A 24,951-nucleotide genomic window follows, 5' to 3' on the forward strand; every position below is an offset into this window, starting at 1 on the left:
TCATACTGCTCACTCCATTTTTCTGCATCCTCTCAGAAGTTTAGCTTCATAATAAAGCTAATTTTCAGTTCTTATTCATCCATATATTGTATTTTAACTCCTCACCGACTTGACAAATCAGAGGGGTAACGTGTACCATTCTGTTCAGCTTTCTTTTCTCCAAAACACAAGTTTTGTAGTCATTTCCACTAGTACTCAGTCATGATTGCTTCCTCTTTTCTTGCAGTTGGTGGTCCCATACTCCATATGGCGTGAAAGCTTATAGGAAAGACTCACAGATAATCCCGAGTGGTAATATGTAAACACTATGTTGAAAGCTCACTCTGTCAAGTTTAATTCCAGACTCTCTGATGAACATCAGCATTTAGACTGCCAAGAAATACAAAGAGGGTAGGAGGTGATTAAATACAATTTAAAGCTTGTTCCTTTTTGTTGGTATATTACAAAAGGCCACAGGAAAAGTTGAGGCAGTTCTTGAAATTGCAGCTCTTGAGCCCAGCAGGGTTGACTATTGCAGGAGAACAGGAGAGGGCATGTCCAATAAGGAGGAAACTGGCAACCTCTGCTAGCCCACAGGCCTTGCTTAGGAGACCCACTCTAAGGCTGTTCTTCCTGTAGCATCAGCTCAGCCTTACCTTCCTGGAAAACTCAAGCCCAGTTTTTACGAATGTTTTTTAGAAAATAAGACTTCCAGATGGTTGCTCTTTGGTTTCCATCAGAACAATTTCCTAATTTTTGAACACATCAAAGATGATTTTCTTTGCTACCAACCCCATCTTATAATCAGTTAACATTTCCTGTGATGTCTATAAGGGAAAAGTGTAGTCGTACAAGTGACCGGGAGAGACCAGACCTTAAACCTATGCTCATTCATACCGTGCTGGGTGAAATGCCTCCAAGGGCCACAGAAGCTATTTCCCCCAGACCAGGTAGAGCTGGATGGATGGAGGATGGTCTGGATCAACTGCATCTCATTTCATGGGTGAGGAAGCCAAGGCCTGCAATAAGGAATGACATGCCCAGTGGCTTATGATTTACTAACATGGTCATAAATATTGGTTCAGAACTTGGCCTGGAAGCTTCCATGTCGCCCCAGAGGAGGTCAGTTAAGGTGTGGAGATTTGTTTGTGTGGGTGTGTTGTTTGGTCTTATTTAAAAATATGCTCCTTTTTAAAGCTTATCCATTCGAAAATATAATTACCCTGGTACTGTAGAGAAAATAAAACGTTTCTATTGTTTCAATCCTTTAAGGGTTGATTTTGTTTAATGCAAGTAAGAAATATCCGAGAGCAATCTAGCAGTAGACTTTGATGCCCCTGCGTTTCTGAATTCTTAGTCAATGAAAACATGTAAGCCAGGAATATGTCTGAATCTGTGGCAGGAGGGAATAGGTAGCAGCTGTGAAATCTGCGTCGTATGGAGAGGTTGGGCTAAGTGACGATTATGGTCTCTTCTAATGTTAAATGGCGTTCTTTCAAATAACTTTATCAACATGTATCTGTTATTTAAGAAAAACATTATCGTACTTTTCACATTGCTTTAAAAATTCTATTTCATTTAAAATATAAATATCTCTCCTATATCACTAAATATTATTCTATAACTTTTAATGCTGTAGAGTATCCCATCATTTTGGCAATCCTTGGACATTTTGTGGATAATTTTGAAAGTGGGATGAATGGACACAGTATGGAAAAGACTTTCTGAATAAAATTTATGGCACATAAAATTGCATGGATAGGAGAAAAAAATATGCTCTTTGATTCTTTATCTTACATTTTCTCAGGTTTGAGGAAATCCTTCAAAATGTTCTTTGCTTGTGGAAAGGGACGTGAGAGTGGATGGAAGGAGGGAGGAGAGAAGGAAAAATGAAAAAAGCGGAAGAAAGTTGACCTCCTATCGTCCCCAGACTTTTCTGTTCCCCACTTTACCCTCTCTGCTTTCTCCACGGTTCCATTCCCGGCCCCAGCTCCCTCTATTTCCCTCACCCCTGAAGGCCAGCTGACACGCGTTTACATTTGGAAAAACCCTCGCGCGCCTGCCTGAGCTGGGCATGCTCAAACGCCCAGGACTGGCTTTTTTCGGTTTCCAACTTTGGCAGCTCTCCCACCCGCACCCCTAAGGGGCAGGTCCGAACACATCCCTGGGTGTGAGTAAACGGGAAGAAATTATCACACTCCCGCGGAGGAATTAAGGTAGGGGACCTCGCCGCGACGTTCGGCCTTCCGGGGGCGCTCCCCAAGGGCGCGCGCGGTCGCCGGCCCTCTGGGGCTGTGGAGCGCCGGCGTCCGCGGCAGCGTGGGCGCGCGCACCCGTCCGAGGGGGTAATGTCCGAGGGCTCGTGTTCGGGCGCGCGCTCTGGGAGTGGTCGCGGGGCGGCGGGAGGGGCGAGCAGGGGCGGGGCCGCGGCGGCGCGCGGACGCCGAGCAGCGCCGGGCTTCTAGAGGTTGCGGCGCGGCCACCAGCAGGAGGCCACCGGTGGCTGTACCCAGAGCCTGGAAACGCAAGACTTCGGGGCCGCGGAGAGAAGCGAGGCGCGGAGCCCGGCCGTAGGCAAGAGCTGCGCGGTGCTGCTAGCTCCTTCGCAGACAGCGCTTCCCTAGGTCCGTTTCGGAAGTGGGTGGGGGTGGTGTGGCCGGCGTCGGGAGGAATTCGAACGCCGGCATCCAGGAAGAAAGAATTCACCTGTGTTTCAAGGCAGCGCGCCGGACTTGAAGGGAGCGGCGGCCAGCTCTCGCTCCTGGCACAATGGGCTGTACGCTGAGCGCCGAGGACAAGGCGGCGGTGGAGCGGAGTAAGATGATCGACCGGAACCTCCGCGAGGATGGCGAGAAGGCGGCGCGCGAGGTCAAGCTGCTGCTGCTCGGTAAGGGCGGCCGGGCCGGGTTGGCGGACGGGGGCCCCCAGCCGGCCTGGGGCCAGGGAGTCTGGCGGGTGTGCTGGGCGCGGGCTCCTCGGCACTGGGAAGCCCGGAGGGGACGTGCCAAAGCGGCGGAGGGCTCGTCTTGTAGCGCCCGAGGATGCTTTCGGAGCGTGAGCTTGTTCGGCGCGGCGCAGAGCCGAGGCGGGTGCCCCTCTCCCCGGTCCCCTTCTTCTCTGTTCCCTTGGCTGGGGGAAACTCGCCCGCGGGGAGCAGGGGCTTCACTCGCGTGCCTCGGTGTGGATCCCGCCAGGAGCCGAGGAGCGGATCGCGAGGAGCCCCTTTTCTCTGAAGTTAGCTCAGCTTTGTGAAGATGAAAGGGCACTGGCTACAAGGAAGTAAAAGCACATCCTACCCTCCACCCCTCCCCCGCGCGAAAACCCTTTCTACAAGGTGTCGTATCGCGGTTGTGGTTTCCTCATGTCACGAGTGCCACGTTTTGTGAAATCAGTGCACCTTTTGTGGGGTCTCCGTAGGGTTGAATTGTGTTTTTCTGTTGAACTTCCTGTGGCGACTCAGTAAGTGTTAGGGGAGCACTGATTATATTTCTCTTGCGTAAGGAAGTAGGCTATGCTGGACGCTGGATTTTTATTACGGTGGGGACATGGAAACCATCAAAGTTAGGTCACACTGGCTTCAAAAATGATACTCGAGCGGTGAAAACCGTTGTGAAAGGTTTGAGTGGGTCACATTGGACAACAGGATTCTCTTTTCTGCTGCCACGGCTTCAGATGAATGAGATTTGCCAGGTACACGCAAGGCTCTGATTTGTTCTTAGTATTGTACTCCTGGTGAAACGCTCTGTGGAGGTCTTTTGCAGTTGTTTGAAGGGAGGGAACGTAAAAACAGTAAGCCAGGATTTTGATTAAGGGATACATTAGGAAAATACCCGCAGCTTAAGATTTGTTGATGTGTGAGTTAGGGTTTTCTTTTGTTTGCATCCCCGTACCCCCCAAACACACCCTGTAGGCAGTGAAGTAGGTGAAAGATTTCTCAGAATCTTTATTTGCACTGGCAGCGACTGCTTTTATTTTTGTAACAGTTACAATAAAACAAATACTATCGCACAAACCTGTTTTCGGTAAGCTTCTGTTTCATTGGTTTAATGACTGCAGGAAAAATGGTGGGTTTTTTCTCCATTACTAGTAGGCTTAGAAGCAGCAAACTTGGCATGACTAAAAGTAATAATGATCTGAGTCATTCTGCAAGTAACTGTGAAATAACTTTGCATTTTAAAGACCTGGTGGTTTTCTGCACCCCCGCGCCCCAACGTAAATCTTTCTCAGTTAATACTGTTTACTTAGGTTTTTACATTAATGAGAAATATTGTCTTTTGAGGAAGTCAGTGTATTTTAGCGTATTGAGCACAGAAGAGACACACCTTTGTATGGAAACGTGTAGGTCCTCCTCTTCCGAATTCAATGTGCTTGCGACAAAAATGGAAAAAAGGGTTGAAAAGTTCTTTTCCTGCAGTTTCTGCACTCCTGCTGTTATATTATTTCAGTGTGTTGTGTGACTCTGAGTTTGAGTCAGCCATCCACCATGTTTAAAGCATTGGAAAATGAGTCCTCTGGTGTTGTTTTATGCTTTACATAGATGTCTGTTAGAGAGAGATGGCCTAGGATCAAGGTCCGACAAGTTGGCTTTTGCTTATATTCAGAAGAGATCAGTGTTTCTCAACTTCAGCACTGTTGATGTTTTGGGTGGAATAATTCTTTGTTGTGCGGGCTGTCTTGTGCATTGTAGGATGTTAAGCAGAATCTTTGGCACCCACCTTTTAGATGCCAGGAGCAGCCCCCATCCACTCGTGACCCAGAAAAGTCTCCAGATATCCCCCAAACGTCCCCTGGGGGCAAAATTTAATCTTGACTGAGAATCACTGTTCTAGACTAACAATTAAATATACTTCAATGTGTAACACAGAACCCAAAGTTGCATCTCTACCACGAACTATAGTGAGAGCCGTGAGAAAGGTGTAGCAGAGTTGCGATTTTCTGAAGTTAGGGAATTTTTTTCTCCATACCAATAACATTAGAAAGCTTTCACAGTGATTTACAAATCTTCAGGTAACTGAATTTCTTCAGCTCTCTTTTCTAGCTTTAGTCTCTTGCTGTTCCCTACACCTTTTCTCTGTAGAAATTCCCGTCACCGCATCCCTGTCTTGTTGGCCCAGCAGTCATCCTCTTTGTCTGTCTTACTCCCATTCTGCTCTACCCTTTTGCCCAGAGTTCCAGCATTCTAGTTCCTATAAACAGAATGTTGGCTTATTCTTGGAATGTTTGAAAACATTTTTCTTTTTCCAAGTTTGACTTTAGCAGTGGAGGGTTGACCTTTGGTTCCTTTTTGGAGGTTTAAAGTTATACGTGTAAGGAGCTCAGTGAAATCAGTCCATGTAAAACACGGCAACTGAATCAGTTGAAATGTGAAATGTAAAATGGTCTCTAGGTAACCTATAACCAATGTCAATTCTGTTTATATCAGATTTTCCTCCTCTTCACTTATTTTTTTTTCCTAATCAAATGATTTTTTTTTCATTTAAGGTATACAGCACATTTAAGATGGTATAGTAAATAGTTCATTGTATTTCATTTTTCTTAAGGCATGTGTTGTCATTTTAGACATTGGGTTGAGAGATTCGGGTATAAGACACATGCAAAGATTTGGGCACTGGATGTCTATTTTATACATATATGTGTATATATACTATATATGTAGATATATGTGTATGTATATATTGTGTGTGTGTGTGTGTGTGTGTATATATATATATTTTTAACTCAGAGAGATTTCACTATCCTTATTAGGAGCAGTGAATTAGGCCTTAAAAAAAAAAAGAGGACTTAGTCTAATCCTTGACCTAAAGGAAATCAGGTCAGGGTTTGAGTGGTTCTAAAGATTTAGCTTTCAGGCTTTAGTATTAGAATAATAATCCTAAATAATGAAACTTATTTTAATAATTAAAGTTTTCTTTCCATTGTATATGGCTGATTGTCTCAAGAGAAAACATTTATTGTTATATCTTTGAGGATGTTACAACTTATCCTTTTAAGGGTATAGCATTAGGCCTAGGTTGTTGTTTCAGTGAGACTACATTGTACATATGGGTACTTATTAAATATCTTACGGTAATTTTCAAAGATATATGAGGGTAGGGTACATACAAGTAAAATTTTTATGAATTAATTGTTCTTAAATTATTTCACTCTGGAGTTTCTTTTTCTAGTTTTTGAAATTTATTTATTTAATTAATTTATTTATTTATGGTTGCATTGGGTCTTCGTTGCTATGCGTGGGCTTTCTCTAGTTGCGGCAGACGGGGGCTACTCTTTGTCGTGGTGCACAGGCTTCTCACTGCAGTGGCTTCTCGTTGCAGAGCTCGGGCTCTAGGTGTGCGGGCTTCAGTAGTTGTGGCAAGCAGGCTCAGTAGTTGTGGCATGCGGGCTCAGTAGTTATGGCTCACAGGCTCTAGACCACAGGCTCAGTAGTTGTGGTGCAGGGGCTTAGGTGCTCTGCGGCATGTGGGATTTTCCCGGACCGGGGCTCGAACCCATGTCCCCTGCATTGGCAGGCGGATTCTTAACCACTGCGCCACCAGGGAAGTCTCTTCACTTTGAAGTTTTGCGCTTGTATTCTCCTTTACTCCTCCCATTATCCTTCTCTCCACCCATTATCCTTCCCTCCACTGAACTCATCCCCACAAACAAATACAAATCCATACCCTTTATCTCTTTAACTTCTTAAAATGAGGTGAGGGACTGGATCTCTTCTGCTTGGTGAATATTTTTACATTGCTACCACCCACCAGCTATTTGAGAAACTAAACCGTTCATGTTTTTGGCTTTCTTTAAACTTGCCCTGTGACTTCCCTAGTTGAGAAATTCTGGCATTGCAGAACTTTTGATTTTGCATCGCTTTAGCCGTTTCCTTAGAGTTGGCTCAGGATCTTAGATGTCAGAAAGCCCCTTTCCTTGAGTGAGTGAATGGATATGGTATTTCTACAGGGGTTATGTGCTTCTCTCTCCCTCACCTACTTTGTATTAGCAATTACTTTACTAGAAGCCACAGGTGGTGTTAACATATGTTTTGAAAGTGCTGGTTTTTCTGTATCTTTCGTTTTTCCTTCTCACTTTTATAGTTCAAGTTCTCCTCTGCCTCTGGCAGCCTAGTTCCAGTAGACTTTCCTGCTTCTGGTCTTTGCCTCTAGCCTGCAGTAGGTATCATGCTAATGTCTTGCTCGGAAAACCATTCTTGACTTCTCCATTGACTGCAGAATAAAAACTTTCTCCTAGACCTGGCTTCCCTCTAGCCTCATACTCTTTTCCTCAGGGCACCGTCCTTCTCCAAACAGGAATAGTTGGCATATGGCGGAGCACATTTGCACTCTGGTTTCTAGTGTGAGTTAGCTTTATGCCCCGCCTGCTTCCCACACTAGCGTGAGACTTCAGGGGCAGGATCTTTGTAGGTCATCGTAACAACCCTTTCCTTTTGTCATGAGCATATTTAGTTCTTAGTTATGTTAGCATCTTGTGTAGGATTAGGATTTACCTAAAATATAAACCTTATACTTTGCCATTTTCAGTATTGATGGGAATGTAAACAAAAAGGGAACAGTAAAAGTAAATGACAACCAAAGTAAGCGTGCGGTATCTAAAAGTAAGTTGTTTGGTTTAAGATTTTTTTTCATATTTATAAGAACTTTTCTCAGTCGTTATATTTATTTGACGGGTTAGATAAATTCAAGAAAATGACAATGGATATTCATTGGAGGAGGGTCTTCTATGTTGTTATAGTGTTATAGTGTAGTGTCAGTCCTTAATTTCTTTTGGTAAGGATAGATCTCAGTTTTTTTACTCTTTATTTTTGGCCTCTTAGCTATAAAGAGCATGAATCTTGTTAACTTATCAATGATAGGAAATACAATACCTACATTATAGGATTTAGTCGAAGATGTTATTCAAACCTGAAAAAGATCGCTGTAATTTTTAGACAAAAATTGAGTATCCAACCACGATCTTAATTTGTATTTTCTTATGCATTTCTCTCTGCCTTGGAAAATTCAAGATACCACAGATTCACATGGGAGGACCTGATGTATCTGTCACATTTCTAGGACGCATAAATTTCTTGGTCACATGTTCTGGCACGCAGTTACCCAATGTCTGACTTCCCGGAGTGTGACATTGGTGAAGCTCAGATCCCGGATGGCATTTGAGTTGAATGAGCTAAGGTCAACTGCACCTAATCTTGTAGCGCTTAGGCTGCTTTCTGTCGTAATTTGTTAAATACTAATTAAAAACTTTAACAGAAATAGGGTTAAAAATCTTAACAGAAATGGGGCAAAAATAATTTAAAAACGAAATGTTCGTTACCATAACTTAGTGGCTTAAAACGATGCACAATTTATTAACTTACGTTTCTGTAGGTCAGAAGGTTACACCAAGCTAAAATCAAGGTGTCAGCCGGGCCGCTTTTCTTTTGCAGGTTGTAGAAGAGAATCCGTATATTTGCTTTTTCCAACCTCTGTCTAGAGAAGCGGTCCCCAACCTCTTTGGAACCAGGGACCGGTTTTGTGGAAGACAGTTTTTGCACGGGCGTTGCGGGGTGGCAGGGAGGTGATTCGGGCGGTAACGTGAGCAGTGGGGAGCGGCAGGTTGCCTGCCGTTCACCTCCTGCTGTGGCCGGGTTCCTGACAGGCCTCAGACCGCTCTCGGTCTGCGGCCTGGGGGCTGGGGACCCCTGATCTGGAAGCTACCTGCTTTCATTGTCTCCTGGCCTCTTCATCTTCAAAGCTAGCAATGGCTAGTGGCGTCTTTCTCATGTAGCATTACTCTCCTGTCTCCCTCCTTCACTTCTAAGGGCCTTTGTCATTAAGTTGGGCACACCCAGATAATCCAGGATAACAGACTCATCTCAGGATCCTTATCTTAATCACATCCGCACTTTGCCGTGTAGGATAACATGCTCACAGGTTCCAGGGACTGGGGGCATGGGCATCTTTGGGGGCTATTGTTCTGTCTACTTTAGTCTGCCCTCATGGAAAATGCACTTATCCTGTCCCAACATCTCCCAAAGTCTCATCCCCTTACAGCATCAACTCAACATCCAAAATCTCATCCAGATCTCAGAATCTAACTCTGGTATGGGTGAGATTCTCCTTATAATCCATACTGGGACCAAATTTCTTTCTCTCTGTGAACCTGTGAAGCTAGAAAACACATTACCTGCTCCTAGAATACAGTAGGAGGGCACAGTGATAGAGCAGGCACAGGATACCAGTTATAGTCACTCTCGTTCAGAAAGGGAGAAAGTGGAAAGAAAAAGGAGTGAGTATTCAGTCCTGTGCACTTTCCAAACTACTTTAGGTTTCAAGGCCTACAGATAGTCTTGGTGACGCTGCTTGAGTTTCTGGCCTCTGGACTCTGCCCTTCAAGTCATCCTTCCTTTTCAATCAAAGGTAGCACATGTTTGTAGCAGAGTAATGTTATCAGCCTGTTTCTTGCCTGTATGATGGTGATCTGAGAGCATTCTTTCATTTTGTACCCTTTTTTTTTTTGTTTTATTTTTTATACAGCAGGTTCTTATTAGTTATCCATTTTATACATATTAGTGTATATATGTCTATCCCAATCTCCCAATTCATCACATTAGGTACTCTTCTAATTTATCTTTTCCTCTCCCATTTTACTATAACCGGTAAGAAAAAATCAGGCCACAACTTCAACAATTTGCTTGGAAATCTCCTTGTCTAAATATTCAGATTTATAGTTTACAAGTTCTGCTTTCCACATAACTGCAGGACATAATTCACTTACGCTTTGCCACAAAATAACAAGGATCCTCTTTCCTCTAGTTTCTAATAATATGTTCCTCCTTTCCATCCCAAGTCCTCACCAGCAGCACATGTAAAGTCCACATATCTACCAACAGTCTGTTCATGACCGTATTTAGTTTTCTCTGCCATGTTCCTCACTTTCTTTTGAGCTCTCACCAGGGGAGCCGTTAACATCTGTGTTTTTAACAGCGTGTCAAGGCAATCTAGGCTTTTTCTATCATGGTCCTCAAAATTCTTTCAGCTTCTACCCATTGCTTAATTCTAAAGCCATTTCCACATTTTTAGTGTTTGTTGTGGCAACACCCTACTTCCAGATACCCTGATACCTCATGTATAAATTTAGGGAATGCATAACGATGGTAATTTTATATTCTTTGGTCCCTTATAATTTATGTGACTGTTATGGTAATAGCAAAACCACCAGTTTCTGGTGTTTCTTATTGAACTCATGGTATTTCACTTGAGGATTAGTGTGAACCAATAAGACTTTCCTTTGTTTGCCTCCTCTTCAGTGAAGTTTTTCCTGACCATCCAGTCTAAATTAGTCTTCTTTGCTCTCCCTTCCAAATTAGACCGTTTTGAAATCATCTTGTGCCTTTACTTTTTGATTGTCTGTTGCATCTCTCCATGGGGATTGGCTCGTCAGAGCACGAATCCTGTCCAGCTTGTTTATCACCTAATGAGGTGGCACATACTAGTCTTTTCATAAATGGTAATTAAATGAGTGACTAATTAAATGATTAATTTTGAGTAATAGTCTTTTTTTATTTTTGTTTTTTTAATTTATTTAATTTTTTATTTTTGGCTGTGTTGGGTCTTCGCTGCTGTGCACAGGCTTTCTCTAGTTGCAGCGAGCGGGGGCTGCTCTTCATTGCAGTGCACGGGCTTCTCATGGCGGTGGCTTCTCTTGTTGCAGAGCACAGGCTCCAGGCACACGGGCCTCAGTAGTTGTGGCACGCAGGCTCAGTAGTTGTGGCTCGCAGGCTCTAGAGCACAGGCTCAGTAGTTGTGACGCACGGGCTTAGTTGCTCCGCGGCATGTGGGATCTTCCCGGACCAGGGCTCTAACCCGTGTCCCCTGCCTTGGCAGGCAGACTGTTAACCACTGTGTCACCAGGGAAGCCCCTTGAGTAATAGTCTTTTAAAGGGAAAAAGTTGCTACATTTTCCTTGGGCTTTGGGTAATTTTAGTAAATTTAGGCCCATTGTATCCCCATTTATATGTTTCTTAGCTTGCTACTTAGAGTAACTAAAGCCTACTACATTATTCCTAACAGAGTTCTGAAAAATAAAATTAATTTGGAGGAACAAATTCTTGCTGCATGATCAGAAAAATATTTTGACTCTTGGTAAATTAAGTGGTGGAGTGAAACGTGATTTTTGTATATTCTGAACACATTGTTTTTAACAGGATTGTTACATTGCTACTCCACATGTTATTTGAATGCTTTGTTGTTCTGAATGCTTTCTTAATAACAAGGCATTAAATATATTCTCACAACCACCATATCTGTCCTACAGGATGATGCGATTATGTGTAACTCTGGCTTTCTGGAGTCAGCAGGGCACTCAGAAGCTCACCATGGTCTGTTTATGTCTTGCCTGTCCTTTTTTTTTAAATAAATTTATTTATTTATATTTTTGGCTATGTTGGGCCTTTGTTGCTGCGCACGGGCTTTTCGAGTTGCAGCAAGCCGGGGCTACTGTTCGTTGCGGTATGTGGGCTTCTCATCGTGGTGGCTTCTCTTGTTGTGGAGCATGGGCTCTAGGCGTGCGGGCTTCAGTAGTTGTAGCACGTGGGCTTCAGTAGTTGCAGCGTTCAGGCTAAGTAGTTCTGGTGCGCAGGCTCAGTAGTTGTGGCGCATGGGCCTAGTTGCTCCGCGGCATGTGGGATCTTCCCGGACCAGGGCTCGAACCCGTGTCCCCTGCATTGGCAGGCGGATTCTTAACCACTGCCCCACCAGGGAGGTCTTTGCCTGTCCTTGTGTGGTGAGAATTGTCATTGGTGGCATTTGTAAAGTGTCTTTCATGTTTTTGGTATCCAGTTATGTCTTAAGTTTACTAAATCCTTAGGAGAATTTACAGACTACTTAGGGAAAGAAAATGTGTGCATAAAGATAACTCCTTATAAGGGAAAATGGGGAAGAAGTGGTATAAACAGATACCCAGGGACATGAGCTGTAATATCGGAGTGTGCATTGTTGATCTTGTGGGATGAGGGTGTAGGTAGCATGCCTCTCAGAAATTAAGCAGTTAAGGATCTGTCCATTGCCATCATGTACTTCTCTCTCTCTCTTTTTTTTTTTTTTTGGCCGTGCCTCGCGGCATGCGGGATCTTAGCTCCCCGACCAGTGATCCAACCCGCACCTCCTGCAGTGGGAGCGCGGAGTCTTAACCACTGGACCGCCAGGGAAACCCCTTCGTGTATTTCTGAGCAGACTTTTGAATCCTGATTGGTTGTAAGCTCTGTATTATACAGAAACCTGAAATCTAGAGGAGACTTTGCCATCTATAGTTTAGTTTTCTTACTTTTTCCACGTATAAGGAACTTGGGCTGTAAAATGTTTTCCTTAAGACCTTGGGCAAGTTATCCAGTTCTTTAAGCGTCAGTTTTCTATAAATTCCAGATAATAAATGTACCTACCCTATAGGGCTGGGGACAAGGTAAGCTAATGTATCTACAGTACTTAGAGCAGTTGTACCTGGCACAAGTTTTTATTAAATATAAGCTGTTAATATAAATACTTTAGAGACTCTTTGCGATCAGCCCTCCCTCCCTGCCTCCTTGTGGATAGATCCATTTATGGTCATAGACATGAAATCCTTTAGTTGGCTCTTCTTAGCAGAGGGTGTGCACATAGCAAAGATTTCAAAAAGTATAAAATCAATTGTAATTACTAGTTTCTGACCCCACCACAGCTTCCTTCTGGGGCTTGGATTTCTGTTAACAGACTCCCCACTGGGAATAGACCAGGTAAATATCTGTGCTAGGTTAAGAATTCTATAGAGCATGAATTTTGAGTAATTAGAAAACTTTACAAATGATTTAAAAGTAATTTCTCTCCATTTTATTACCCATTTTTAGAATAAATGTAGTAATTTCCTGCAAACTTTCCTTTTATCTTTCTTGAAAATAAAACACAGCTGTTGATATAAGTTACGAAACATTGAGTTGACTCAAATGAATGTGCCATTTATCAGGGGAGCTTATGATTATTTCCTACAAATTTTAAAACTTTTCTGAAACTCCTTGTACTGATAACTCAAAAGAGATTACTAATAAAACTCCAGAATTACAATGAATTTACTTTTAAAAGAGAAGCAACATCTCTTGAAAAGTGGTCGTAACCTTGAAATAGAAACAAGCATTGAATCTGTGACAGTATTTATGCCTTTTAATAATTTTTCAAAAGAGTCACTTAAGACTTAGCCTTGAATTACCTGGAATTCCTCTGTTTACCTTGCCTTTCTAAGGTACCCTCCAGATTCTTTTTTTTTTTTTTCTGGTAATATACTTATCTAATGTACATTATATTTTTTCTTGTTTGGGCCTGTGCCTTTTATTTGATAGCGTTTCATGTATTTAAGAAGCATGCAACCTGTAAGGAAACCACATTTAAGATTAATATAATATGATAGGAGTTAGAAGGAAACTGCCTTCTGATCGGTAGTTCTGAAGCTAATCTTTTGAAGCATAACATATTTCTATGCAGTTTGAAAACTGATCCACTTAGTTTTCACAAACTGAGCACGTCAATGTCATCAGCAACCATGTCAAGACATGCCTGCAAGAGATGTGTTGTGACAGTACAAAGCGGTGATGCCGGTCAGTTGAGTTGCTGGAACTTGATGAGAAGGTGCCCCCGCCAACTCTAGGCCAGCGCTCTGTACTCACCCGACTCCTTCATCCCTTCTTACCCTCAGGACCTTGCCATCCTCCATGATTCTCTCTACCATCTTCACGCTTCTTTAAAGACTCCTGTGTCCTGCTCCGTAAGCATTCTCAAGACATGCCCAGGATTAAAAGTAATAAAATCTAGACAAAACTGTTCATACCCTCCTTAAATAATTTTTCATCCCACATTTTGTCATCTAATCTTTTCAAAATATTAGGCTGCATTCCCATCTTTTTCACCTTCCATTCAGTCTTTAAACTGCTTTTTATTTTAAAGTTGTGGACTTTTCCAGTGGTACAGAAGTATTGGGAAATATCACAGGCACTCATGGAACACACATCAATATATTTTTTTAAAGAGATAGTATCTTGTGACTTTTCTGTCTCCACTGGAGTTTCTTTTATAATTAGTTTGGGCTTCTCATTCTAACTTCTCTCTCTCAACCTCTCTCCTCTCTCCTGCTTTTTATCTCCCTATTTTTTGTGTGCTACTTAGATATGTCCTAATTACCTTCTCTCTTCAGTAATCAACCAATGTGCCTTTTAACATAATTGAGTCTTTATTTTTAATGCTGACATTTTTATTTCTAGAAACTATTTCTAATCTTTTAAAAATAGCTTATTGTATTTTCTATCTTTTTTAAAAAGTAACTTTGATCAATACTACACTTACTTCGTAGTCTCTTTGCAAAAAATTGATTTTTTGGAAAAAAAATCTTGCTGTTCAGCTACTTGTAGGGTCTTGACTGTATCTCATGGTAAGTAAATTGTATCCTCTTGTAATTTTTTTTTGTGAGCATATATTAACCAACACGTGGCCTGTGTGAATCCTGGGCACCCTGGCTTGGCTGCAGTTTTCCTTTCAGTCCTGTGGGTGGAGGGTGGAGGGCAGGTTTATTTCTCATTTACCTAACATGGTGTTCCAAAATTGAAGGCATCATCTTTCACCCACTTATTTGCACTTTCTCCTTCTTCCTGTTTTCTTCTTCTTAAGCTCCCGGCACCACCAGTCCTTGACTTCTTATTTGTCTTCACACCACATTAGTCAAAATCTCCATTGACTGTATTTTCTAAATATTTTAGTTATTTCCCTGCCTTACTTCTTATCATCCAGCAGCACTGAACTTATTTATTCCTGTGCTGTTTTTTTGCCTCCCTCCACCCTTTGCTCACGTGGTCTCTGCTTAGGTTGAGAAGGGAGGCTTTTAGCCCCCTGAGTGCTCTGCTTTCTGCAGCCCCTCAAGCACGTTGCAGGTTCTGAGTTGCATCGATTCTGGGGCGGTGCCACGGTGCTGGGGAAGATGAGCTCAGGTGTTCTCTCGGCAGAACTGTACGTCTCCGCCAGGCTGCGTGGATGTGTTGCTGCCCAGGCGACTTTCTTCTCCCAGGATCCCAAATAGGCCCCTTTGCCTTTAGCCATCTCCTCATCCTCTCTCACGTACCATTCACCCCTGAAACTTTGGCCCAAAGAGGAGATCAGGATAGAGGTGACTCCCTGCCTCCTTTATCCCCATCTGCCTTCTGCAGTTTGCTCCTAGGCCACTGGGTCCCTTGTGGCTGCCAGGGTTACAGTCTTGCGATGTGACGTCTGGAGAGTACACCACTTGTATTCATCCATTTGTATCTAGATGACACTAAGGTACTCTGTCTGCCTCTTTCCCCTTATTCATGTACATGCAAAAGATAAAAAAAAAAACACAGTGATTTTCAAAGTATCTCTCGCATTACATTCTCTCTTATCCTTTACATTCCTGCTCCGAAGTTGGTTTTTTCCACAGTTGTATGTTCTTGCTGCTCCATATGTGCTCACCTCGTTTTCCTAAAGCAGCTCTTCTTAAACTTTTCAATACACATAGAAATAAGTTGGCATCTTTTAAATGGGTTCTCATTCAGTAGGTCTGGGATGGGGCCTGAGTTTCTGCATTCCTCACAAGCTCAGAGGGGATGCCTTGGCTGCAGACCCACAGTCCAGTCCATACGTCGAGAAGCAAAGACCTAGAGGTGATCCTCCTGGATCTTCTCCATTTATCCATTTCGTAAGCATTTTTCAAGACTTACCCGGTCTTTGCCACATTCATGAAGCCTCCCATAACCTTATTAATAAAGTATTTAAAACAGTGCCTTGCACGAAGTGAGCACTCATTATGTTTTATACATTCACATGTATGTACACACATATATAATGCCTACCCACTTAGTATTATATAGTTAACTTCTGATGTTAATCTGGAACCTTGTTTTTGTAGGTGCATTTTGAGAAAAAACTATTTGATGTTTTCTTGCACGGAAACATGCGCTTCCTGGAACATGCGCTTCCTGGAAAGTGATCAAAAACTGTAATTAGTGATAATGAATCTTCTGTGTATTTAGTAAGAATTTTTACAGTGGATTGCTTCTTGTGATGATATGATTATTCAGGTCAGGGTGAATGTGACCTTATAATAATGTTTTTATGGACGTTTTCATCTGGTAACGTTCATGATGAAATTCCTTTGTTAGAAGTAAGTAAAAGATGGTTGCAAATTCGGAGCAAGTTTATAGCCATTGCTATTTGTATACAATCTCAGCTCTCCTAATCTATATGCACATACAACACATTTTCCACTGCCCTTAAAAGGGAATTCTGATCTTAGAAAACTATCCGTCACATTAATATTTACTGACAGGGACCTACAAAATGTGATTAAATATAGCATAAATGTTCTATTACTTCTGCTTTCATCATAGTATCATTAGTTGGTTGGGCTTACTTTAAGTTAGTTATGACATCTGGTTCTTATGAAATGTGTAAATTCATTCAACAAGTATTTATGGAATGCCAGCCCTATGGCCTGCATTTAGGTATCTGGGAATGGAAAAATCTTTGGGAAGCGAAATTCATTAGAGAAAGTATTCTTTAAGCATTTTACTATTAGATAAAAACAATATGGTTATTTTGGCTTGTTTAGTTATGAGTTTAAGTATAAAACAATGGGTTCTGGGTTTCTTCCACTCTGCTGTTTGTCTTAGTAAGCCTTTGTGGTAGATCATTTTAACTTTGCTTTGGATGATTGCATTTTATACGTCAAGTTGAATTTTATTGCTTTTTGCCAAAAGCTATTAAAAAACTTTCAGAGCAGAGAATAAGTAATGAGCTCCACAGTAACTTATACTGTGCACATAGTGATGCTTAGTGTCATTTCAGAACAAACTTCCTGAAAAGTTATCAGTCAACAAATGTAGCCCATTGTAGTTTTAGCAGTCACATCTGAAATAGCTTAAGCTCTAATCTAAGAAGTCTACGAAGAGTGATTCTGAAAAACATGAAACTCTAAACAGACGCTTCCTAGTGGCTACCTTTTGAGAGTCAGCTGAACTTAGGCTTTATAATTCACAGACTTGTGTAGATTTTGAATTTGTTTGGGGGGGTGTGGATGTTTTTGTTCGTTGTGGACAAATGTTATTTTAAAAAACAGAAACATTAGAAAATTCAAAGAGAATGAGTCTGTCAGATATGCAACGTATTTTTTCTGAATAAAGGTAGCAAATGCCATGAGGAATTTCTAGAATGGATCCATGTACATGGGGGAATAAGTTGAGAGTTGGACTTTAGTATTTTAAGAATCATATGGTATTCTAAAAAATAATTTGGTATCATGGTTCCATCTGGATTCTGAAAGTTAAGATTAGGTATTTAGATTTTATGACAGTTTTAATCATTAAATATTATGTGGATAAGTTTGCAACCAAGAAAGTCACCTTATTTGATAGAATGTTTTGAGTACAAATACAGAGGTATAATTACTTGTCATGTGTTTCCCATATAAATAGTCTGTGATTGAAGAAAAGTTGGTTTTTAGTAATGTATATAGCATTTACATTTGTTGCATTTTCACAGTTTAGTTTACTATAAAGTTTCTAAAACTTGATGTATATGTCTTAAATTGGAGCAGTCAGCCAGAGCACCTGAGTTATTAAAAGTACTCTTTGAATGCATTTCTTCTGCTAATATTGGATTATATAATATAGATCCAAGATTGTTTCATACTTTAATGCAGTCTACTTTTACAGTTTCAGTATTGAGATTTTATAAAAGATACATTCTTCAACTTTCTTGGGCGTAAAACGTCCATAAAGTGTTTTTTTCTTCCTTCCTAGCTGTTTCTCTAATGTGATATTTAATGTTTATATATCATTCTCTTAAAAATAAATTGGCATCTGTGCTGATAGGTATAGTAAACATCTGACATGATAAGTGTGTGAAGAATACTTCTGTTTTTAGGTGGGGCTCTTTATGGGCTAGGGAGTGATACTCCTGAAACCAGCTCTTGCAAAGAAGGCATCATTATCGCAGAAGACTCAGAGGAAGCCCAAGGCTCAAACTCTTTAAAGCTGGTGTGTCAGGAACCAAGACTGGTGCCTTTGGTTCTGGAGCTGCATGACATTGCCTCAGTGACTTCCATCCAGCCTTTGGTTTCCTCATTCCTAGAGCTTTTAAGTTCAGCTCAAACCCCTCTCTGCCTCAAACCCTTAATTAGTTTTCCAAAATCAGACAAATCACCTGCCCATCTCAGCTTTTTCCCCAAGCTGTGGATTCATAGGTCTTCGGTAGGTGAATATTGGGCTACCTTTCGGTCAAGTGCTCACTCTTCTCTGGGCTAGGCAGCTGTGGTGTGAGAGTAGTGCAGGGTCATTGAGCCTGCTTCTCAGTAAAGCCAAGGAAAGGGCTGTCAGACTCTGTTTTTAAAAAAAAAAAAAAAAAGCATGGTGTGTGCTTCCAAATCCTTTATATGTGCACTTTGGACATTTGGGAAAATAAACCTTTGAGTAAGTTTCTTTGGACATTTGGGAAAATAAGCCTTTGAGTAAGTTTCTTCTCTTGGTGCACTTTTTAATTTAATTAATTGGCTGCATTGGGCCTTCGTTGCTGTGTGCAGGCTTTGTCTAGTTGCAGCGAGCGGGGGCTGCTCTCCATTGCAGTGTGCGGGCTTCTCATTGCGGTGGCTTCTTGTGATGCAGAGTACAGGCTCTAGGGCTTGCGGGCTTCAGTAATTGTGGCGTGTGGGCTCGGTAGTTGTGGCTCACGAGCTCTAGAGCGCAGGCTCAGTAGTTGTGGTGCACGGGCTTAACTGCTCCGTGGCATGTGGGATCTTCCCAGACCAGGGCTCGAACCTGTGATCCCTGCAATGGCAGGCGGATTCTTAACCGCTGTGCCACCAGGGAAGTCCTCTTGATGCATTTTTAAACAGCTGACATAATTGTGTGTGTGTGTAAAAAACTGTTTTGTCTTAATTGTTTACCTGTCATTAAATGTTTTCTGTAAATTTCAAGTGCACTGGCTACATAATAATCCATTTTATAGATCTGCTATGATTTATTTAATCACACTAATCTTGAAAATTGAGATCTTTGAGTTTTATGATCAGGTATTATGCTGAGATGATCATATTTTATGCATATATCATTGCCTGTATTCCTGATTATTTCCTTAAATTACTGGCTTAAAAGGTTTGAACAGCTTAAAGGCTTTATGTATACAGGTAAATTGCTTTCCCCAGTTGTTCAGGTTTGTACCCCGACAGGTGGTATGTGAGGCTGCTGTTTCACCTCACACTCATGAGCATTGAGTATTCTCATAAATACTAAAGTACTAAATTGAATAAAATGGCTTCACATTGTTACTTTAATCTGCAATCTTGGATTTACTAAAGGGCAGTAGAAGGGCTTTCTGTTCTAAAGAAGTTAATCCAGTCCATTTTGAGATTCATCAGAACCTGTCCTGTAATACTCTGCATACTTTTGCATATATTTTTCCTCACTTGTGTGCTTCTTTCTCGATTTTGCTTTTTGACATACATTGCTTGTCTTACTTCAAGTTAAATAAAAAGATTGAGAAGTGTTTAAATTGTTATAATATACAATAATATATTGTATATTATTATATATAATATACAACCTAAGAACTTTTTCTTATACTATACTTAGTATAAGTATACTTATACCAAGAAAAATATTTTCTGCAATATTGTTAGTAGTAAAAGCAAAATTTGGAAATACCAGAATTTACTCATCTTCAGGAGTGAATAAATAAATGAGCAGGAATGAATAAATACGAGTATATATTAAAAATGAAATATATACAACTATACAACTAACGAAATCCTATCCAGAGAAAGTGAGCGTATGATGAATCTCAGTGATAATGTTAAGTTACACATGCAGTTCGTTAAATGATATGCTGTATGGCACATCCGTGTAAAGTTAAAATCTTCAGAACTGTACCAGATGTTTATAGGTACACACGTATATAGCAAAGTATGAAGAAATGCATGGGGAGGATAAATATCCCATTCAGAGCGCTGGTGATTTCTGAGAAGGGAGAGGGAAGTGGATTGTAAGAGACGCGTGTAGTGCTTTATGTCTCATGCTGGATGCACTACACAGGTGTTGATTCTCTTATTTTCTAGGTATTTCTGTATGACTGAAATATTTCATAAGTACACAGAAGTTTTGTTACTGTAGGCTAATTCAGGTCAATTTTGGCATCCTCTTTCTTTGTGCTTTCACATCTGTTATTTCCCAAGCCTTGTTTACTCTCATTTCCATTGCCTTGTCCGTCATCTTCTTTTTTCCATTTTCATATAAGTTAATCTGTTGTAATTCCTTCCTACCTGGACTTCCTACTCACACACTTTCTGCCCTTCATTCTAAATGAATCCTCATGAGTGACAGCTTTCATCTTATCAGTAACTGCTCAGAAGTCTTCAGTAGTTGTGATTACTGACAGAATATCCCCCCGTTTATTACTTTGGTAATCAAGAGCCTCTGCGGTTTGGCTTCCACCCTGCCTTTCCATATTTCCCACGATGATCCCTTGCCAGTCTCTGAGCACTTCACATACTTTCCCATGTTGATACCCTTCCTCATGCTGTTTTTCTTTCTAGGAATACCCTTCCATCCTTACCTATTTCCAGTCCTGCCCATGTATGTTCATGAGTAGAGTTTGGGACGACTTTCCTCAAAATTGAATAATATCTGGATCCTTAACAAAGAGGAAACAATTCTTATAGATTTCTAATATTCCTAATAATATTCCTAATTCTATATTCCTATAGATTCCTAACAGTTCTTATAGATTCCTGATTTAAATGTATTGCAGGATCACTTAAATATATACAATTGTGCAAACCTGTAATTAGGTGTAAAAAATCATGTTTCTTAAGCAACCACAAAGCAACTCTTAAGCAACCACAAAGCCAAAAGACTTACAAACAAAACCAGGTATACAATTGTCATTAACATTATTTGTTCTGTGCTGGTTGTGGTATGAGTCAGGTATATATCGCCTTTGCATGTGGCATGCCTATGCTACCGGATGCCACAAAATGTCCCAATTCTCTCCTCCCCCTTCTGTAATTGAATTATTGGAAAACCCTCATTTCTGTGGTTCTCCCACCTTCATTGGTATAAATGCTTTGCTGAGGCATCATCTCTGATATCATGAATCATAAGGCTCCATAGTGTTCCCACCAAGTGGCCTAATTTTGTATGTGAAAAAAAGTATATCTAGACTTAAATCCGGGTATCACCAATAAATATTAAATTAGCTACTATCTGCTATGGGCTCTGTCAAGTGTATGGATCCATACACACATCAGATGTGGATCCTGCCCTCAAGGAGTTTAGTGGTAATATAAAGCAAAAGGAAACATTATTTATAGGAGGAATAAATGCTGGGTATTTGAACATATATAGGGAGACACCTGGATTTCAGATTCAGAGCTGTTCATTTAATAGCCCTTAAGCTGTTAAAGGATACAAGCAAAAATATTAGGTCAGTGTGTTTATTTTGAGTTGATTTCTCTACTTTCATATTTATGTTCTTCATTCTCCTTTCATTGCCTCTCTTCATTTCTTTTTCATGGACCTGTTTCCTTCAGTTTTCTAGAACTAAGGAAGGTAATTTTAACCTCATGTTACAAAGTAGGAAATTGAGGCTTATACTCGTATGTAATCTGCCCAAGGATATACAGCTAGCAAGTAGCCAGGCTGGGTCTTGGATATCTCTTGATCACATTCCAGCTTCTTAACACTCTTCACATACTGCCTGTCAGTACTTTCTTAGCTTAGATCTAAAGTAAACTACTGTTCTGTTATTTCATGTGGGTTTTTGCATTTGTGAAATTAAAGGGTACATTAGGGGGACAGGGCTTGGTAAAGAGCAGACATTTAGTAAATGTTGGTTGAATAAATTAACAATTATGTCTTACGTTGAAAGAATTAATAACTATAATTTAAAACACTAATATTAACTGATATGCAAAATGAGATGTTTTAGCTAGATATTTGTTAAGGGGAGACTAAATCATACATGTTCATTAAAATAGTGTCAATGTTGACTGTGAGAAACCAACCTCTGGATCTAATCTCGGGTTAGTGTAGATTCAGTCTCATCTCTTCCATCTCCAAATCTAGAGCCGAAGTATTTCAAATGAAAAATTAAATTTATTATTTTTAAAAAAACTGATAAAACTAAATATCCTGAATCTTTGAAGAAAGAGTTAATTACACTTTACTATACCATATTTACTAATTTTACTATACCATAGAAAAATTATGGGCTGTTTTATTTTAGAACGACTTTTTTCTACATCAGTGACTTTCCCATTAACCAAGGTAACTAAAATACTTAATTTTTAAGAATATGCCACAATGTAAAAATACCCGTCTCATTGACACAGTGGCCCCTGCTTGATAATGATGGAGACTCTAAGAGGGCAGATTGAATAATCAAGCCTGTCATGTCTAATGTACACCTCAAGAAGAATCAAAGTATTCATTTTAACTTTGAGTTCCTTTTTTCTTTGATATAGGCATAATACACAGTTTTACATTTTTAGTTTAAGGTTTTGGTTATAAAATGTATATCTTAAAAATTGGTAAGCGTAGTTCATGCTTGTATTTTTCTAACTTCGTAAGTATATTTGAACACTGGTGTGTTTAATTATCAAATGGGAATTAAAACCATTTCCATTTCTGCAGGTTAACCAGGAATAACCTGGTTATTTTTGCTCTGATTCTGTATAAGAAAAACAGTGAGATGATTAGTAAGTCAGAGGTTCTAGGCTAGGATGCTTATTCCCTCCAGAATGCTAAAATCCTGTAAATATATAAAGGAGTGTTTCTGGTGAGCCTATTTTGAGGGGTCCTATTAGTTAATGGCCTTAACATTCTGAAATATGGCCCTAGATACTTTACTCCAGAAACCATCAAAAAAAGAGATACATGCTTTGTTCCATGGTCGAGGAGAGGAAAAAATTTTTAATGAGCTGAAAGTAATACATTTTTTTCCCCTCGCGTTTAGAAGATTGTCTAGTTTTCTTACTCTCAATCTTTTGTGACTTCGATTTTGTTTCCTTTAGCATAATTCCTAGAAATATTTCAAGGAGCCAATTTACAAAGTCTCTGTGGAAATCAGGTTTATATTCTCAACTGATTTGATTTTTTAAGGAAAAATGGTGAGGTATACCTTTATTTTAATTGTTATCTTTATGGTTATAATGGCTTGTGTTTGAGTTCTGGGTTGTAAATGTTTTGTTAAGGTTATACTTTAAAGCCTGTATGCAAATACGGTGAATTTTGTATTTGGTGCAGTTATGGTAAACTAGGATTGCATTCTGTGCACAGGGGTTTGAGAAATAAAGCCCTAATCTTCCCCAGATTCTGGGGAGTTTTCCCTGGAAAGAAGGGCAGGGATGGGGTGACAGAACCTGATTCTGTGAACTCTTGTATGCATTAATTTCCAGACTGAAGTTATCTGAGCTTTCATTTTTTATTTGGGTACTTCTTAGATAAATAATCTTATACCATAATTTATATTCTTTACCAGAGTAACTTTATATAGGTTCATGGTTGACAAATAATACATTTCAGTTATATCATTAAGGTTGTTTTCTTTGTTATAATAAAGCAAATGATGGGTACATTTTACATTTAAGAGAAAACTATAAAATATCTCTTGAAAATGATGTTTTTTCCAAATTCCAAGAACTTAGAAAGATTTCGATTATTGTAACTACAGCTTTGGCCTCAGCAATAGCTTTCTGGCCTGTGTTCCAGAATTATACGTGGAGTCTAATTGTGAAAGACTTGGACTTATTTATTAGGTTACAGATACAATATTTTTTTAAAGTAGATTATTTTTTATAAAATATTGTTTCATCTTTAATGAGATGTACTGCTACAGAAGAAATACCTATTACATGTTATGGGGAAAATAAAATAATGTGCTGGTTATTCTTTATTCAGTTTTAGCCAGTTTTTGAATTCATTTTTAAGCGGATTGCCTCTGAATGTTGTATTTGTAACTAAAGTGCAGAGATTTTCCAAAATTATTGATTCAATAAGTGGGATTATCCAACTTTTGAATTATTGAGCTTTTCTTGGTAAAAGGAAAAGTTTGTTTGTTTGTTTTTCTGGTATGCGGGCCTCTCAGTGTTGTGGCCTTCCCCGTTGCGGAGCACAGGCTCCGGACACGCAAGCTCAGCGGCCATGGCTTACAGGCCCAGCCACTCCGTGGCATGTGGGATCCTCCCAGACCAGGGCATGAACCCGTGTCCCCTGCATCGGCAGGCGGAGTCTCAACCACTGCGCCACCAGGGAAGCCCAAGTTTAATGTTTTTAATAGAATTTCCTTAACATGAGTAAGGATAAAGCATTCCGAGAGTTGATATTAATCAAGCACATGAATTGTTTTGGTTTTGAATATCTTAATCATAATTGAATTGCTTTTTACTGCATAAAAAAGGAAACAAAATTTTCTTTGCTAGTATTATAAATTTCAAATAATCTCTAATTCTGTATTTCTATCAGACAATACATGTATAAAGCATAAAAATGATTTTTTTTGGGGGGTGTGTGCCAGGTCTATAGTAGTTAAAGATTTTAGTGATTTCAGAATTTGGTTGTTGGGGTGTTGTTTTTTTTTGGGGGGGGTGTTGTTTTTGTTCTGAATCATATGATTTCATCAAGGTTAAACAAAAACTCGTATGTGCTTACCTTCCTTAAATATATTTTATGTAGTCTAGTTTTCAAGACTTTGCACTCTTAGTCATTAAGGTGTCAAAGACAGCGAGTAGGCTGGTGTCTTTATTATTAAAGATCAGTGATTATAATTGAGGTTTTGAAATTTTAAGTAGCAATGGCATTCCAGAAAGAATGATAACAGAGTTATTCAGCTAGATGTTTAAGAGAACAATCCAGTGTGTCACTGAGCAGACTATTAGAAAGCGAATGTACATATGAGCAGGCACGTTTGCCTCTTTTCC

The 24,951-nt window shown here is 40.1% G+C and overlaps 1 protein-coding gene across 4 annotated transcripts in view; it reads left to right on the top strand.

Annotated features, from left to right (window-relative positions):
- Positions 1 to 2,018: 2,018 nt before the first annotated feature.
- Positions 2,019 to 24,951, top strand: part of GNAI1 (G protein subunit alpha i1) — a 90,303-nt gene continuing 67,370 nt past the window's right edge. Inside the window, exons 1-2 of one of the 4 annotated variants that reach the window (XM_060020320.1) lie at positions 2,019 to 2,195; positions 2,698 to 2,866. In XM_060020320.1, coding sequence (XP_059876303.1) covers positions 2,749 to 2,866 — 118 coding nt within the window. In that variant the 5' untranslated portion in view covers positions 2,019 to 2,195; positions 2,698 to 2,748. Of the gene's footprint in view, positions 2,196 to 2,275; positions 2,604 to 2,670; positions 2,867 to 24,951 lie in introns of those variants that run through there. The other 3 variants (XM_060020319.2, XM_060020321.2, XM_060020322.2) reach the window with 3 other exon arrangements.

The sequence above is a fragment of the Delphinus delphis genome, chromosome 9 (assembly GCF_949987515.2).
Source record: "Delphinus delphis chromosome 9, mDelDel1.2, whole genome shotgun sequence".
NCBI lineage: Eukaryota > Metazoa > Chordata > Mammalia > Artiodactyla > Delphinidae > Delphinus > Delphinus delphis.